Here is an 18905-nt window from a genome sequence, read left to right as displayed (position 1 = left end):
TGTTTAGGCATCATGGTCCATTACAAGTGGTATCAGAGCCAGTTGGCTCAATTTAGACCTTTGGCTTCACCATCGTTGAGTCGACGCTATTTAGAGTGGTTGGGATGGATATCTCTAGGCCTCCGCACTTTGATGGCACTAACTTCCCTTACTATAAAGCTATAATGACTTGTCACCTTGAGACGGTAGATTTTGGGTGTTTGGAGAGTCACTTGTGACAGAATGAAACCCATTAAGAATCCCGATAAACCCACGAAGAGTGAAGAAAAAGAAATTCATTTAAATGCTAGAGCTAAAAATTACTTGTTTGAATCTTTTAGCATGGATGTGTTTAACCAAGTGTTCACTTTAAATACGGCACATGAAATTTGGTTAAAACTCTAAGAGCTCTATGGCCGCACAACTAATGTCCATGAGCAAAAACATTGTCTAGCTAAACAAAATTATGATTCCTTTAAAGTGAATAATGATGAGCTTGTTCGTGATATGTATTCTCATTTGAATCTAATTATCAATGAGCTCCATTCAATAGGATTAACGAAGCTAGATGATGTGGACATCATGAGGAAGATCATCTCCGTGCTACCACAAAAGAAATATGCAAGCATCATCACCATCCTTCACAATATGGAGGACTTGATCACTATGACCCCAACCATAGTCATTGGCAAGATAGTGGCATTTGAAATGTCACAAAAGATGGGTCAAGAAGAAGCCTTGTCATCAACCAAAGGCAAAGCTCTCGCATATAATGAGAAAAAGAAGATGAAGGGCAAGCAAGTTGAGACAAGCTCAAGCTCAAGCTCCTCAAGTGAAGAAGAAGAAGAAGAAGAAGATGATGACGATGATGAAGATTCAAGTGATGATGATCAATCTTCCTCCTCTACCTCCAACCTTGATGAAGAATCAATCAAACTTATCAACAAGGTGGAGAAGATGATCCAAAGGCTCAATGTCAAGGGTGTGCCCATCCAAATTCAAGATTTCATCTTCACCAATCAAAGAAATGAGAAAAGAAAGAAATGATGCTATGGATGCGGTGAGTTAGGGCACTTTATGGAAGTTTGTCCAAACAATCCCACACTCAAGACAAAGAAGACATGCAAGGACAAAGCCCTCACATCAATAAGGTCTTGGGATGATTCTTCAAGTGAATAAGAAGACCATCACAAGAGGCGAGGCCACAAGCACTCATCATCAAGCTCTTCTCGTGTGTGCCTTATGGCATGAGGTAACGAAAGCCCATCCTCTAGTGAGAGTGATAGTGATGATGAAATGCCTTCTCTTAATGAACTTGTGCAAGAAAATCTTAAATATGCTAAGGCTTGCACTAGCCAACAAAAGAAGCTAAAAATATTGCAAGACAAGCTAGATAGTTCATAAGAAGCATATAAAACTTTGCTTGAACAATATGAGACATTTGTTAATCTCAATATTGAACTATCTACTAAAATTGAGCAACTTGATGCTAGTGCAACAATAAATGCATGCACAATAAATGATGAACAACTTGTAAAGAAAAATAAAAAATTAATAGAAAAGTTAGCTAGCTCATAAGATGCTTATAAAAGTTTGCTTGCTAAAATAGAAACCATGTGCAAACATTGTGATGAGCTAACTAATAAAGTTGCTAATCTTGAAATCGTCGGTACAACCCTCACCAAGGCACCTAAAAAGAAAAGTTCTATCTTTGGCATACCTAAAAAGGATGCTTCTACTTCTTGCGATGATTTATGTTTAAGCTCACCCTTGTGCAACCAAGTTTGTGTTGAGAAAGTTATTGTAGATACATGCACACAATTAACACCCTCGGTGTGACACTATAAATCATTTACTATAACATGTCATGAGCATCATGTTTATGTGTTAATGCATGTAATAAAGAGTGTAGATTAATTTCCGTAACTCAAAACGATCAATGGAAGTGCGAAATGAAAGTTAATTCATTAGTCATGTTACATCACTTAGGGTTTAAAACCAATTTTTATTAAGCGAAAAGGCTATAGAACATGTATGTGATACTTAAATAAGGTTCGAAGTGCAAACTTTGTAGATGACAATGAAATACTCGCGGTCAAAAAATGATATTGCTAGCTAATATTTCCATTAACTTAGAGATCACAATTGGAAATCCAATTCAGCTCTAACACTTAGAAATTTTCAAGTCTATCGACTGTTAGACACTGCTATGTTTAGCAATTTATCGCGAGAGATTGGGTTAAGGAATAGTGAAGTATTATGGCTTGTTTTAGTAGCCTAATGGATCCCTAAGGCATAGCAAAGTGGGTTTGGGGATTGGAGCAACTGGTTAGGGGTTTTGAACGCTTTAAAAACTGTGCACAGCTCATTCTCGGTCGACTTCCCAGTCTGTGTGCGATCACTGGGCTTGCTACCCTAATGGCGCAGCGTCGGCGCATGCACGCGCGTGAGTGGCCATGCGCTGGCCAGCCGCTGCTATCGTAGGCTACTCACTCAGGTGCGCCAGCTAGCCATCAACGTGAGCCACCACGCCCCGCCCCCCTACGCCTGGCTGCCCACTGCGCTGTGACGCTACCGCCGCCGTCCCATCACCGCGCTGCACGCCTGCTCACTACGCCATGCCTCGTTGCCACAGCATCGCCATGTGCTCTTGCACCGCGTCATTGCTGCCTTGCTGTTGTGCATGTGGGATGCCGCCTTGTGGCACCGTGAGCCCGCCATTATTGGCGCTGCGACGCGCGGGCTAGAGCCAGCCATGGCTATTTGCGCTCGTCGCTTGCGCCTGGCGTGTGTACCCCGGTTGCGACGCCCGTGTCCTGCCAAAGAGTGCCAGCTGTATCACTGCTCGTCGCTGTTTCCACCGCTACGCCCTCCCCTGCTTCCCGCCACGATAACGTCGTGACCCAGGTGAGCCAGAGCGTGGGAGCTTGCCTTAAATCTCACATGCTCGTGTCTCCACCTTGGCGTTCGTGTGCCAACTATCTCCACCCCACCTTGAATTGCGTCACGACATGCACCAATTTGGAGTTTCCCCTCCGTCGTGCCATTAAGGCCAGGACTGACCATGGTCGAGGGCAACCACCCACCACTCCACCCCTCATAAATTCATCTACACCACAAACTCTGCCTCCATCACCCTGCGTACCTCACTTGCACCTCTACCACCTCGCCATAGCCACTGACATGGGCACGCCGCATCGGAGCACCATCGCATCCCACCACCCGCACGTGGCTAGCCCTGTTTGGGGAACCTTCAGCCAAACCACCATGGCAGCCACAACTAGGGTAAGATAGTGATGCCATAGCACTATCTAGTTCACCCCGCGGTGGATTAGGGTGGCCAGCATGGCCACGCCGCCGTCGCGCATGCCCGCACGCCGTGGTCACCACTTCCGTGAGCTCCGTCGCTATTGTAACCTAGGCTAGTGTAGGCGCTAGGGTTGTAGACGGGGGTTCACCCATTAGTGGAGCTAGCGTGGGTCCCAGCTGGCCGACGTGGCCATCCAATGCCATCGCCGCCGTGTCGACGCATGCGCGGGTGGCCGAGGACCATGCCGTTGTAAACGAGGGAGTTTTCGAGGGTTTCGTTGCATAGTTGCTCTCTCTAGGAATAGTGACATGGACTATGGGTTAGTTTGCCCAAAGTTTAGGGGTGTTTTTGCATATGTGTCGCGCGCGTGGGCCTCCTTGTTGTGGGCCGCCTCGCGTTGGGCCACGTTCGTGCGGGCCGCGCGGTGGTGGGCCACGGGTGGAATTCGTTTTTCCTTTTTCTTAAGGAATTAGAAATAGCTTTATATTTTAATTTCTGAGCTGATGCATAGGTGTCCAAAAATCATGAAACCAATTTGGTTAGGTTCCTAAAATTATACTCTATTTGTTAGTGTATTTAGTTCATATATATATATATATATATATTTGTTGATACTAGAGGATATTAAATCATTTGCGAGTGTTTAGTATTATTTAGGTTAGTATTTGTAGGAATTTTTTGTAGCAAATTGGTAATAGCTTTGATCATGAAATTTTTACAGTAGGTTCATTGTATTATTATGTGCTTACTGTATTTTTTGTAGCCTTAGAATCGGTTGAGAAATATGATAGCTAAGTACTCCTTGTTGTAGTATATAGGAAATCGTTAATAAGAGTAAGAATATATTTTAGTTGCTAAGTAGCACTTGTAGGTGAAAAACCTACTGGTTTGATGGGAATGATGATTAGCTTGGTATCTTAGACATTAGAGCTAGCTTAGTGTATTAGTAGGTGTATTCTTATTTTAAGAATTGTTGTTGCCTTAATATTGAGCGTTGCATCGTCATTACATGCATGCAGAAAATGAGTTGGTAGAGTTCGTGACGGAGTGCGAGCAGGAGTATGAAGAGGTGATTGAAGAGTATGAGGAGGAGGTCCTCGTGCAGGAGGTCCCGGAGCCATCACAGACTAACTGAGCTGACACCGCGCCTGCCCAAGGATAAGTTTCCAAAGATGTTTACATGTGGTATCTTTTAGCATCATAAAACCTTATCCTTTGCATTGCATCCTAGCATGTAAATAGTTTCTAAAGATGTTTACATGTGGTATCTTTTAGCATCATAAAATCTTACCCTTTGCATTGCATCCTAGCAAGTAAATAGTTTTTAAATTCCAAAATTTTTATTTTTTGCTTGCTTTGGTCGTGTTATCATCAATCACCAAAAAGGGGGAGATTGTAAGGAAATTGGACCCTAGACTCATTTACTTTGGATTTTGGTGTTTAATGAGCAACACAACCAAATTAGACTAATAAATTTGCAAGTAATTATTTTGTAGTTTAATAGGGTGCAAGACGTGACTTGGACGAAGACGACATAATGATCCCACGATCAACACCATAAGCAAGACCCTAGAGAACACAAGAGAAGACCCAAGATATCAAGCATAGTCCAAGCACGAAGATGAGAACCAAGCCAGACGCAAGATTGCGAAGAAACGAGCTTGACAGAGGTGACCGGACGTGGCCCTAGGAGGACCGAACGTGTTCGATCAGTTGCTCAGCAACAGCAGGCGTCAGTAGCTATGACCGGAAGCTGAGCAAAGCAGTGACCGGATGCACAGATGACACCGTTCTTCGTCACGGCAATGTTTTCAGCGTGACTGGACGCGACGGCAGGATGACCGGATGCACCAAGAAGTAGCGTCCGATCATGTCTAGAAAGGTTCTAGAGTGGCGCCAGTGCGACCGATCGCGTGCAATCAAGTGAGACCAGATTCGGCCTAGAGTTCGATCAACGCGCGCTCTCCAACGGTCGGCAAGACCGGATGCGTCCGGTCTAGACGACAGCAGCGTCCGGTCACTAGCAGAAACGTTGGTTTTGATTCCAACGGCTAGTTCACTCATTTGGGGCTATAACTATGTCTCCAACCGGCCATTTGAGAGCAGGAGAGCTGATGAAACATACCAAGAGTGTTGATACATCATTTTAGTGATCTCCACTTGCATAGTGCTTAGTGATTCATTAGGTGATTAGCGTAGGTGCTTTACGTAGTGCTTAGGTTGATTAGACCACCACTTATGCTCTTGCTCTAGGTTTAGGCCTAGTGTTTAGTGAGGTTTGCACACCTCTTATCACTCGGTGCTTGTGCGCACCATTGTTGTACATCGGAGGGGTTTGTAATCTTGTGAGATCACACTAATCGCGTTTGTGGTGTGGCCGCCACCATGTACCGAAGGAAACAAGGTCCACGACATTTCGGCTAGAATCTTGATAGTAAAGACGGCGGGGAGCATCCGGGAGAGGTTTGTCGAAAGACACATCGGAGACCCACTTGCACATGGGGAAGGCCCGAGGCTATCCACGGAGTTACCCGACCAGAAGCCTGGCCCTTGCGAGGGATTCCTTGCGAGGGGCTCCAACGAGGACTAGCGAGAAGCTTGCGTGCTTCTCGATACCTCGGTAAAAATACCAGAGTCGTCGATGGGAGTTTGCATATCTCTACCTTACTCTTTAGCTTCCGTATTTACATTGCAATTTTTGTTTGTGCTTTACTTTCCTAGCTTAGTGATAGGCTAGTTGATAGGTTTGGAACCTAGGTTGTATAACTTCTTTTTTGGTAGAGATAGCAATACACTAGCAAAATCGTAGTTGCACATTTAGATAGTTTATCTTTTGCATAGGTTTTTGCTAAGGATAGAAAAAGAGGCCATAGTTTAGAATAGATCTTTAAATTGCCTAATTTACCCCCCCTTAGGCGTCACGGTCCATTACAGTGCCTCCAATTGCCTACCTATTTGATCCAGAAAACTCCTCTCTGTAATAATATTATTTGATTGGAGGCCTACTGTTATTTCTTTGGAGGACTATGGATGTTGACTTGTGCTGCTTTGCACTTGTATTGAACTTGGAGTGCTTTTCCCTGTATGGTGTTGCTCTTATTTGTAAAATCTCAACTCTATGTATGACTGTATTGTGCATTATGGAATCTAGACTAGTCCTGCATGTTCTCATGTTCTGGTTCTGCATGGACAGCATGGTCTCGACATATTCGCTTGTCTGAATTCTGGAGGAATCTGGATTGTTTTGAGGAATGCTGGAGGAATTTGTGAGAGAAAAACAATGTTCCGGATGAAAAAATAAGCGAACCAAGCCAGGTTTAAGGGCACGCGAACGGGGCCATTCTCATGTTCTGTTGCTGCTAGTACTTGTACTTTCATGGTCTATAATTTTGGATCTTGTTGGAATGATTTCTCTATATTCATTTGCAAGCTTCTTTGTTGTTTTTGCTAGTTTTTATGTTCTGTAGCTGCTAGTACAGTAGTACTCTCATGTACTGTTACGCTGTCTTTGCTGGTTTTTTGAATTTTTTTGGGGTTTCAGAATGTCCATCGGGTTTTGGGTATCTGCCGGGTTTGATTTCAAGGATGCATTTCTATCTGAATCGTTGTTCGGGACGGATTTGGGTTTTAAGTCCAGGTTTCGGTTTTGAGTGCACGGAAACTCCACCCGATTGGAATCCGCTCTGCCATCCTTAAACATGGTCCAAACAGGGCTTTATCCATATTGCCTGTTTGGTTGAAAGAATGAGATGAACCATTTCTTTGTTTGGTCGGATGAGTGAGAGTTGATGAGATGGAATAGTTGGCTAATTATATCTACTATTTAAAAATTATAAAACTAATTAGACACTAACACTTAATTTTGCAACCATCATAATCACTAATAAAAATATAATATGTTAATTAGCACCATTACTACTACTACTACTACTACTACCCTAATTGACACACAAAATGTGCACTAATCAATGTATTAACACTTATCCAAATTAATCTTGCCGTCATAATTACTAAGTAATAATATGACATACTAATAATCCTTAATTTATTTACTGTACCTTGCGTAGGCCTCATCTGAATACTAGATAATCAGTTAACCACCCCAAGCATAATAATTGTTGGAGACTGAAATGACACTGAATGGATTAGGATTAGATGGAGGCGGGCCGACCTGTATAGGTATAGGTATCGTTGTAAACTTGCAACCGAATCGTGGCCCATTCCAAACATTTGTGTTAAAAAACAAATCGTGGCCCATTTGTCATTTGGGCCCAGCCCAGAAAACCTCAGCCAGCTCGGAGCTTATTGCATTCCACCACTTCCCTGCTTCAACTTCAGATGGCCATTGGGCAAGGCTCAAGGAGCTGCCTCCTGCCCTTGTATCTTCGACGCTCATGCCATTGCCATGCTGGATGCTGCATCCATCCCTTGCTAATGGATTTTGTGAGAGGTGTGAAGCCAACTTGCTCCTACTAATATAATTTTCCATCCATCAAGGATATGTTCTGAATGGGAACAAGCTTGTTTGGCTGAATTAGATAATTATAATTATATCATATATACTCTCTCTCCGTTTTAAAACATAAGATGTGCATGTAGTTGAGTCCAATCAGACACCGCTTCCGTGCGCCTCCGCTTCATCGTCTAGGGCCCCTCTCCTTCCTTTCTAGTGAGTCTGTCAGTGGTAAGGAGAGGGACTCATCTCTCTTTTACAACAATTTTTTAGATCTAGTTTACTTAGAGTTTAGTCTAAATAAATCTACCGACGAAATCGGATGATTTTTTTTGTTAGGATCGACTTTGGTGATTGCCACGACGAGGTCGTTGTTGCAGGCATCGATTTTATCAGCATGAACTCAATTTGTGGCCATTATATGCACGGGAAGGGGTGCTCCTGGGCATTCCTCCTGAGGAAAGGAACTCTAGTTCATTGATCTCATTATCGATGGTCGCGGAGAGGAAATCAGACATACATGAAGATTCGAGGGTTGGGATGATGAATCTTTAGCCTATATTGTACCCGGTGATGCAATCGTGGATGTTCTTTTATCGTTTCAAATGTGTTTGGGACTGATTCCGGAAAATTGGATCTTGCGGCATATCCAATAGTTTGGGGTTATCATTGGATTCAGCATAAGGACAACAATTTGGTTTCAGTGTCCAACAAGGCTATGTTTCGCATCGAGTAAAGGCACTAGGGGAACAAGACGATGGAAGAATTTGAATAAAATATTATCTTTTTTATTTTAGATTTTTCTCATGTAATTTGGGATACAGTTCTCCCTTCCCTTCGGAAAAAAAATGTGCACTTATTTTAATATACAAATTTTGTTATCTTTGAGCGACAAATAGTTTGATCATATGAAAAGTTTATACAACAAAAGTAGTTATCTTGAAGTTGTATTTAGAAATACTTTCTAATAATCAAACTTTATTGCCATAAACTATATATTGTGAGAGAAACTAGTGGCCAAAGTGCGATCTTGAAGATAACACCAAGTTGAATATGCTTTATATTTTGGAGAGGGATGGAAATAATCTTACACTGAAGAAGGCTGTTCTGCCACAGAAGCTGAGCTCTGTTGGAAGCCACAGTGCAGAACTATTCTGCTTTTTCGGTTTCATTACTTTATTAGGAGTAATAATCGATGATTCGCTGACTCAGTTTTTGAAGATGCCCAATGCGATAGGACATGCGTGCGTGCGTGCGGTTCGGTGAGTGTACATGCGCTGTGAGCGGATGTGTTTTGCTGTGTAATTAGCAAAAAAATAGGCATACCTGTTTTTTTGTACTATTAGTTTGCAGATTATGTCTGAAAAACATAGCCTGCAAACTAATTAATAGTACTCCTATATTATGGACCTCCATCGATGAGCAATGCATTGCGCATGCACATATACCAAACATGCATCAACACACATGCCGCCTCTTTGAACACACCAATCAATTAATAATGTTGACGTACACACTGACGTGATCATGCATATATGCATGCTCGTTCCAAACAATCCTAGCTACGTACGTACGTAGTATTGTACTACGACTTAAAAAGCAGGTCGTGATCAAAGTCGTAATGGCCTGCCGTCGTCTGCTCGCTCACCACACACACACACCATAGTAATGCGTATACGTAGGTAGCAGCATACATACATACATGCCTGAAATCAACAAGGAAAACCTCAAAAGAAAAGACTAACTGACAATAATACTGGATCGGATCATATCGCTCGATCCATGAGTGCAGAGGCGCAGCATGCATGGATGAGCTCACTGTAGAAGTGGCAGCCTCAGATCTCGATGCACCATGGATGACGAAGGATTCATCGATCGATCGGTCAGACGTTGTCGGTGGAGGTGGAGGACGGCAGCAGCAGAGGCTGCGTGACGGCCGACGCCGCCGCCTTGCTCCGGATGCCACCACCGCCGCCGGCCGCAAGGAGGCCCTCGCGGTCACGGTCGCCGGCGCTGGAGACGAGGGCGGCGGCGTCCCTGGCGATGCGCGCCCTCTCCTCGCTCTTGCCCCAGAGCACGAGGTAGAGGCCGGCGATGATGAGCACGGCGCCGATGATTCCGCCCAGGTAGAACTTCTCGCCCAGGGTGAGCGACGCCATGATGGCCACCACCAGCGTCTGCACCGGCTGGTACACCGCCACGAACACCGGGCCCCCGCGGTCGATGCACCAGATCTGCACCGCGAACGCCACCCCGGACGCGATGAACCCCTGCAGGCAGGCATACACATATCATAGGCAGCAGCACTGGATGGTTAGGACCAAGAACAAAAAAACAGTCCAAAATAAAGGTTGTTGCTTCAGGGATCTGATGATCGATAAACAAACAACTAATTAACCCAGCCATCAGCTTTTCAGTTCATATAATATGCTGAATGAAAAAAAAGGTGTCATTTGTACACCTAGCTAGGGCGGATCCAGCGGTGGGGCACCTAAACCGAAGCAGTGCAAATTACTGTAGAGCCCCTATGAATTTTTAGGCAAAGTTCTATAGTGTAGGAGGGGCTGAGACTTAAGATCGAGTAGCAGTGTTGTTGCGTGCACCACTTTAGTATACTTTCTGCCTGAGAAATGCACTACTACTCTACCTCTGTCTCCACCACATGACAGGAGCCTGACGTGGCATGCATCTCTCATTCTCTCTTACTCGTGTTTAGATCAGGGACTATAGTCTAGTCTATGTTACATCGAATATTTAGATATTAATTAAAAGAACTAAATATAAGGTAATTATAAAACAAATTACATAAACCGTGACTAACGGCGTGGCTAGTAGAGATCGAGAGATATAGCGAGACTCACGGCGTATAGGATGGTGAATAGCTCGGATCCGGAGTGGAACTTCCAAGCGTCGGCGTCCCTCTCCATGAAGGCGGCGATGATGAGGAACTGGATGACGCCGAAGAAGCAGGTGTAGGAGGTGACGGAGAGCCGCGCCGGGTACTTCTTCAGCACGGGGGCCTGCAGCACCAGCCAGCCGGACCACGACAGGCAGTGCCCGATTAGGTACACGCACCCCAGCGTCCAGTTCTTGTCGCCGGCGGCCACGGCCGCCGCCGCCGCCAGCTTGTCGCCGCCGCCGCTGGTCGTGGGGCCGAAGATGGTGGGGCCCTTGTAGAGCGTGATGACGGACGCCCCCGCCACGCACCCCAGCGTGCCGGCCACCTTGGCCACGCCGTCGCGGCGGTCCAGCCGGACCTTCTCGATCCGCAGCGCCGCGGCCATGGCGAAGGTGATGGCCGGGACCGAGTTCTGGATGGCGGACGCGAACGTCGGCGACGTGTTGTCCAGGCCCAGCAGGTAGAACCCTTGGTTCGCAGTGATGCTGACAACGTAACCATATCGACCGATTGTGAATAATTTCCTCGTCGTCACAATTACGAACTACTACTAGGATTTATCAGCTGCTACGATGCAGCATCCATCATGCATGCGCATGTTGTGCGTGGCTTACCCGCAGAGCGCGAGGAGGAAGAACTGGATGACGAAGTTGAGGGTCAGCTGCGGCCTGTCCTTCCTGCAGCAGGCAGTTCACAAACATCATCATCATCAGCGAGCACAGGCATGCATGCATTATTCCAGCAAGTGAGCAGTGGCAGTAGTACGGCCGGCGTACTTCTCGAGAAAGTAGGCGAAGGGGACGAGGAGGCAGAGCGCGATGATGTTGCGGTAGACGGGGAAGACGAGCATGCTGATGCCCATGTTGAGCGCCAGCCGCGACACCACGTGGAACCCCGCGTAGCCGAACTGCAGCGTCAGCATCGCCACGTGCAGCTGCGCCTTCTCCGGCATGCCGCACACCCGCCGCCCCTCGCCGGCGTCCGCCATTGTTGCGTGCGCTACTTCGTCGCGCGACGCCCGGTTGGCCGAGCTAGATATATAGCTAGCAAGGCCGATAACGAAGAAGCGTCAGAGAGAGGAGAGGAACTATATATATAGACTCAACTATATATTCAGGCAAGAGCACCAAGAGTGAATGGGGAGTGAGTGAGCTCGGAGGGGGTCGCTATATAAAGGGCAGGAGTGCCAGAGGAGCGGTACAGTGATGAGAGGAGTAGCGACCGAGGGAATGTCCGACCGACCGAGCCCAAGCGATGATGTTTGTACTGTGGGCTACATACTAACATAATGCATGTGGGCCCCACGGGTGGCGCGACAAAGAGAGATAATAGAGAGGGACGTGGCACTCCAACTGGGCAACTGTCACTGTCTTTCTCCTTGTCGTATGCCCACTTCCTCTTTCGACTACCGGGCAACAATCTGTGTCCTTTACATTACAAGCCTGCTACTCCGTAGGACACGGTAGGAGTATGTCCATCGCAAAAAGTCACGGGACATGGCATGCACTCAAGTTGTTCACCGTAGCGGCGTAGCTTACGTGGTTCCCTCCATTATAAATTATAAGTCATTATGTCTTTTTACATACATAGCTTTTGCTACGTATCTAGATGTCCTGGTTTATGATCATCGTACGTGACAACGTGCTCGAAACTTTTTCAAATTTTTTCCACGGCATACGCATACGATACGGCGACAACTCGACAAGTTTCATGATATTCGAAATTCGTTCGCATTTTATACAATTAAAAAATCACTCCCACGCAAGTTGGCGGCGTTGCCCCGTGAGCACGTTGATCGAAATTTTGAGACAGTTCCTGGATTTAGCCTAAATTTACACTAAGAAACGAGGATAACATTTTTTGAACGAATGTAATCCATTATTCGATGCACCTGCAGTTCAAACTTACATTTTCTGGAAAAATTCAACAAAACAAAATAAACTATAGAAATATGCCAAAAGACAATGAAAATAACCCAAATTTAAACATGTTGTTTGTGGTAGTGTACTAAAGCTTCAAAAAAAATTGGTGGCAAAAAACCAAAAAAAATTATTTTGCACAGTGCCTAGGGTTGGCACTCGGCAAAGTAATAACTTTGCTGAGTGCCGCCCAGCTGGCACTCGGCAAAGAGCTGCTGATTTTTTTTTAAACTTCATCGAGTGCCAGATCACGACACTCGGCGAAGAAAATTGACTTTGCCGAATGCCGTCGATCTGACACTCGGCAAAGCCGCCCTTTCCCTTAACCCGCGCCCGGCCGACGCTCTCTCTCTCTCTCTCTCTCTCTCTCTCTCTCTCTCTCTCTTTCTCTCATTTCTCTCTCCCTCTCACCTCTCTCTCCCTCAGCCGCCACCGCCGCACCGCGGCACCCGTCCCGGCCACCGTGCCTCCCCGCCCCGGCCACCATGCCTCCATGCGCGGGCCCCCGCGGCCTCCGCCCCGGCCACCGCGCCTCCCTGCCCCGGCCACCGCGCCACTGCAGAAGAGAGGAGGAGGAGACAGGGGAGAAGAGAGAAGGGGAGAAGAGAGGAGGAGAAGGAGAAGGAGAGGAGAAGGAAGGTGCCGGCCTAGGCCCGTCGACCCTCACGCCGCTGCGGTCGTCCCCGCCGTCGTCGCCGACCCTTGTTGTTGCCATTCTCATCGCGAAGGTATGCCCTACACCTGTAGTAGTTAGTAGTAGTACTTAGTAGTGTTAGTAGTAGTTAGTAAGTAGTTAGTAGTGTTAGTAGTATTGTTAGTAGTAAGTAGTGATAGTAGTAGTAGTGTTAGTGTTAGTAGTAGTTGTAGTGGTAGTAGTACTTGTTGTTGTACTACTTTGATACTTTCAGCTGCATGGAAAGAGAACTAAAGTACATGGCTCATCTTGGTATATATATGTTTGTTGGCCTTCGTGGCTATGTTTGGTATATATGTGGTTGTTGGTCATCGCGCCTACGTTTGTTGTAGGTTTTGGAAACCTCCCCGTGCAGGGGAGGTGCTGCCGAAATTTTCAATGGGTTCTAACCTATTGCCTTTTTATGTAGGAGAAGGACCCGTGGGAGGGACTCGGCGACCCCGATCGTCTTCGTCGGCGCTGCTGGTCTGCCTGCACCGCATCACCTCGCCACTGCACCGACATGCCACTGCCCCGCTAGCCTGACTCCATCGCCACCCTAGGTATAACCCCCTCCTCCTTTGCATGCATGTTTTATATGGTCACGTAGCCCAGTTAGGCGTCTCCCATTCGAAAGAGATACGGTCAGAGGTATGCAGATCTTTGCATATCTGCAACCGTATCTCTTTCGGATTGTCCACGTATTTTGAATAGCCCGCGGATGCATAGATGAGGTTACTTTCCATGGTTCGCTCTGGTCCGAGACAGACTTTCGGCATCACCTTCATGTTGTTCTCCGGATACACACTCTCCCTTGCAGGACGTGTATCAGGAGAACAACGGGGAGGTGCTGCCGAAATTCTATCTCGGATAGGAGCGGAGCATTGAAATAGACCTCATCTACGCATCCGCGGGTGGGATTAGGACCTATCCTCACCTATTAGATGGTAGGAACGTCATGCAGATGCAATTGCTGGTTATATTACTCGCTTATATATGTATATGCCAGAGGATGGAGAACCATGATTGGATGTACATGGGCCACGCAAGTATGACCCCAGAATGGATGACTAAGACTAATGCTTTCTTGGAGCATTCATTTGGCGAGGCTGCTAGAGGGTCGAGTCGGATGCCGTGTCCCTACAGTAAATGTGACAACCGTGTAAGAAAGAATAGGAAGAACGTGGGGGAAGATCTTTGCAAGTATGGGTTCACGCCAACGTGAGCGTCCATAGCAAGCTTAGCGAGTACACCTCGGCGGCTCGCGAGCGCCATGGGGAGGACTTCGATCCGGCCACGCAGCCCCTAGACACAGACCTCCTGATGAGGATGGGAGGAGGGAAGCAGCACGGCTGATACTGGATGGCGGACAGCACAGTCGACTCCGCCTCTGTTCCCAACCTCACCGAGATTCGAGCAAGGAGCACGAGCTCCTCCCTCCCCATACGCTCTTGGCAGCAGAGCTCACAGCAGCAGATGGCGGAACTCCAGGTTAGTACTATTTTATTCGTCGTTCATTGCTTTTACACATCTACCTTGCCTTTGCATTGTTTAAACATTACGGGTGGAATGTTGCAGGCCGACTTGCGGAGGTTGGAGGCCCAGCAGGCGGCCCAGGCGGAGGCCCATCGGCTGGAGATGGAGGCTATATAAGCCCAGAGGGCGGTCGAGGCGCAGAGGCTGCATGACATGTTCAGCTTCATGGCGAGCCTTCAGGCCTTGCCAGGTGTGGTCGTGCCCCATTCGCTGCTCGCTCCAGTTGTGGCTCCTCATCCTCCTATAGGGACTCCGGTGAGTATATATGGTTGTTTATTTCTTTAGCTTGTGCGGTCCTCCTATAGATACTCATGAATTCGCTTCTCCTTTGTGCAGCAACAGTCGGCGGGTTCGAACCGGACTCCTTAAGGTGGCCCTTCTCCACAGGCCGGGTGGACAACTGGCCCTCCTCAAGGTGGCAGTTCACACTCCGGGTAGGGAGGCTGGCAGTAGGTACCGTTTATTTGTTTCTTTTTATGTTGCATGGACTTGTGTTAGACTTAGCCTTATGTTGGACTACTACTAGAGACATATATATATTGTGATGGATATTGTCATAGATGATGTGAATGTATGTGATGGATTATGGACAATGGATTTGTATGTGATGTATTATGGATGGTGGATGTGTATGTGATGGGTTATGGATGTGTATGTGATGGAATATGGATGTGTATGTGATATATCCTGTGCTGTATGTTGATATATATGTGATTTCTTTGTTTGTGCTGATGGAAAGCAAAAAACCAAAAAATAGCATTTTTCCCCTCTTTGCCGAGTGCCACACTCAACAAAGAGGGCTTCTGCTTCCTAGCTTTGCCGAGTGCTAGAGCCATGGCACTTGGCAAAGATTTTTTTTAAAAAAAAAAATTTCTTTGCTGAGTGCAAGAGTATGGCACTCGGCAAAGAATTTTCAAAAAAAGGAAAAATTCTTTGCCGAGTGCCGCTAAAGTGGCACTCGGCAAAGAGGCCGTCAGAGTTGACGTCGGATTTTTTTTTGCCGAGTGCTGAGGTGACACTCGGCAAAGGCTTTACCGAGTGCCCGATATGTGGCACTCGGCAAAGAAACCTTTGCCGACGGGTTCTTTGCTGACGGGTTCTTTGCTGACTGCTCTTTGCCGAGTGCGGCACTCGGCAAAGCGCCTGAATCCAGTAGTGACACCTTGCAATGCCCATTCCACATCCCGAACCGACATTTTGGGTGACCTTCATTGCTCTTTGCTGCTGGCAATTGTGGAAATGAAGGAATAGGCCATCTTCAAAGTTGAGGCTGCTGACTCAAGAGACATGTTATGCTTAAGCACAGCTTTGGAAACGGTGATTGTTGAGGCGGAATAGGAGCATATGTGACTCATGGTGTAATGTTTTCCAAATCGACAATGTGAGCCCTGAAAACCATTGTAAACAACTTATGTAATGCTCTTTAGCACTTGATGGGTCTTTTCGACCTTGATCAATGAAATGACACAAACCTCTGCAGAAGGGGAGTTAGGCAAGGGGATCCCCTGTCACCCTTGCTTTTTGTCTTGGCAGCTGATTTTCTGCAGACCATCTTGAACAGAGCTAAGCAGCAAGGTGTTCTTTCTTTACCAAACAATTTGATTCATAGTCAGTATTTTCCAATCCTTCAGTAAGCTCATGACACATTGATTTTTATGGAGGGTGATGCCAGGCAACTTTTTTTTCCCTCAAGGCTTTGCTTAATTATTTTGCTGAGAGCACTAGACTCAAAGTCAATTACAATAAGTCCTTTATGTTTCCAATTAACATTGCTGCAGAAAAAAATGATATCTTTGCTAATACTTTTGGTTGCTCTAAAGGTACATTGCCCCTAAGCTTGACTAGACCTTCAGTAGCTAACTACTGGCCACTTGTTTCAAGATGTAAAAGAAGGCTCAGCAGTATTTCTGTTTATCTTAGTCAAGCAGGAAGATTAGAGTTAACAAATGCAGTATTTACAGCGCCTTGCCCACTTTTACAGTGTGTACTTTTCTTCTGCCAAAAACAGTGGTTAAGCAAATAGACAAGTTTAGAAAGCATTATCTCTGGAGAGGTTGTGATATTAACAATAAAGCTCCTCCCAAGGCTACTTGGAAGAACTTAGTTTGCATCCCAAAGGAAAATGTGGGTTTGGGAGTTCTGAACTTATCCATCCAAAATGAGGGTCTCCTTCTAAAGTATCTACATAAGTTTTTCAAAAGGTTGGACATCCCCTGGGTGCATTTGGTCTGAGAAAGGTATTATTCAAATGGTAGATTACCTGGAACCTGTAGACTTGGCTCTTTTTGGTGGAGAGACATTGTCAAGCTTTTGAGCTCTTATAAAGGAATGGCAAGAGTTTCAATTAAGAATGGTGCTACTTGTTTTCTGTGGCAAGACTTATGGCCTGATAAGGTCCTAGAACAAGCTTTTCCAGAATTGCATTCCTATGCCATAAACACTTGAATTTCAGTCAGAGTTGCAGGTCAGAGCCAAGAGATCCATGATCTCTTCCACTTACCTCTATCAGAGGAAGCCTTTTAGCAATTTCAAGATTTTTCAGACCTCCTTGCCAGTCTGCATCTCTTAGAAGAGAATGACAATTGGACTTATATTTGGAACTCTCCATCTTTTTCATCTCAGAAAGCTTATGCGCATCTTATTAGAAGAAGACAGGTACACCCAGCTTATTCTTGGCTCTGGAAAAGCTGTAGTCAAAATAAAAGAAAGGTTTTCTTTTGGTTACTTATGAAAGACAGGCTCAACACTAGGAATTTGTTAAGAAGAAAAAACATGGCTCTGGATGATTATAACTGTGTTGTCTGCAGTCTTGGCACTAAAGAGACTCTTCTGCATCTCTTCCTTGATTGTCCATTTGCAGTGGACTGTTGGGCCACTTTGGGTTTAGACATTGAAGACTTTGGGCAATATGTTCCAATAATAAAATAAGAAAAATCCTAACCTCCACTAGTCATGGGCTCATGGCCTTGCTAAGAACAATGCCAGGATACCCTCTGAGAAGCTCCTCTAGATGTACGTTGTCAATTGTCGTCCCCCTTTCCCACTACATTCTCCTTCGATCCTTCCCCACCACCAACCATATTGATTCTAGATTCCTATCTTTTTCACCACCAGAGTCGCCGCCCCCTATAGATAGCAGTAAATCGTAACTAGGGCTGTTAAAAAAGCTCAAGACTTGTGAACTAGTACCTCTGTAAATCGTGCACTTGCAGGACTCTGCTCCCTATCTACCACCTGCACTACGTATTTAATTTATGTCATCTTTTTATATTAACTTTTAAGAATCTTGTATTGAATATTCTAGTCCCTAAATAATTTAAATGAAAAATGTTTGAATACAAAGTTTTAGATCTTGTCTATCTCTACCATTTTGGTATAGGGTATGTCTTCATCCGAGATAATTTGTAAATTTCAAAAATTTGAATATCAAAATCATGAATTTCGAAACTAATATTTTTCTATTTGGGAGTGCCTTAATGTTTTCAAATGAAAAACTTGTCAACCGCAAAGCTATAGATTATATATGTTGAAAACTAAAACTTTGGTATAGATCATGTCAACATCAAGATATGTTTGAAATTTCAAATTTTGGAATTTTAAAATATTAGAACATAAAAATAAAAATTAAGAATCTAAATGACGTCAAATTAAATCAAGAACATGTTAACTACAAAGTCGTAAATTGTATTGAGAACTACAACTTTTATATAGACCATGTCAAAACCAAGGTTGTTGGAATATTTTAAATTTTAAAATTTGAGAATGTAAAATGGATTTTTGGGACTCTAAAACCTTTTTAAATAAAAAAAATTATCAACCACGAAGTTGTAGATCGCGTCAAGGTCTACAATATTTGTACAAAGTTTGTCTTCATCAGAGTTTATATAAAAAAAGTTAATATAAAGTTGTAGAGCGCAGAAATAATTTTTTGCAGTCGGAGGAACTATATATGCACCATGCATACGTAAGCAGACATACAGTCCCTACCTAGATAGTGTTATCTATCAAAGTGTGGTATTTGGACGCTAGTATGTGTGAAGTGACATATTAGAATGTTGATTATTATTATTGTCGATTGCGCGGTTTCGGTAGTGTGGCGTCGCTTTTTGCAAAGGGTGAATTGACGGGACAGCGGC

General features: G+C 45.2%; 1 protein-coding gene across 1 annotated transcript; it reads right to left on the bottom strand.

The window, feature by feature from the left end:
• Nucleotides 1-9217: 9217 nt before the first annotated feature.
• LOC136473076 (protein WALLS ARE THIN 1-like) lies at nt 9218-11777 on the bottom strand. The gene is made up of 4 exons (XM_066470770.1): nt 11418-11777; nt 11256-11318; nt 10604-11126; nt 9218-10012 (listed from the first exon to the last, which is right to left on the bottom strand). The coding sequence occupies exons 1-4, from the start codon at nt 11627-11629 to the stop codon at nt 9626-9628; spliced, it is 1185 nt and encodes a 394-aa protein (XP_066326867.1). The 5' UTR covers nt 11630-11777; the 3' UTR covers nt 9218-9625.
• Between the last annotated feature and the right edge of the window lie 7128 nt (nt 11778-18905).

This window comes from Miscanthus floridulus, chromosome 8 (assembly GCF_019320115.1).
Source record: "Miscanthus floridulus cultivar M001 chromosome 8, ASM1932011v1, whole genome shotgun sequence".
In the NCBI taxonomy this organism is placed as follows: domain Eukaryota; kingdom Viridiplantae; phylum Streptophyta; class Magnoliopsida; order Poales; family Poaceae; genus Miscanthus; species Miscanthus floridulus.
Note: the sequence above shows the minus strand (reverse complement) of the source record. Positions and strands in the feature narration are given on the sequence as shown.

Excerpts from the sequence above, each read along its gene's own strand:
- LOC136473076 (XM_066470770.1), bottom strand. The coding sequence starts at position 11,629 with ATGGCGGACGCCGGCGAGGGGCGGCGGGTGTGCGGCATGCCGGAGAAG. Across the intron at positions 11,127-11,255 it reads TTCCTCCTCGCGCTCTGCGG|CATCACTGCGAACCAAGGGT; the intron begins GTAAGCCACGCA and ends TTACGTTGTCAG. Across the intron at positions 10,013-10,603 it reads TATTCACCATCCTATACGCC|GGGTTCATCGCGTCCGGGGT; the intron begins GTGAGTCTCGCT and ends GCCTGCCTGCAG.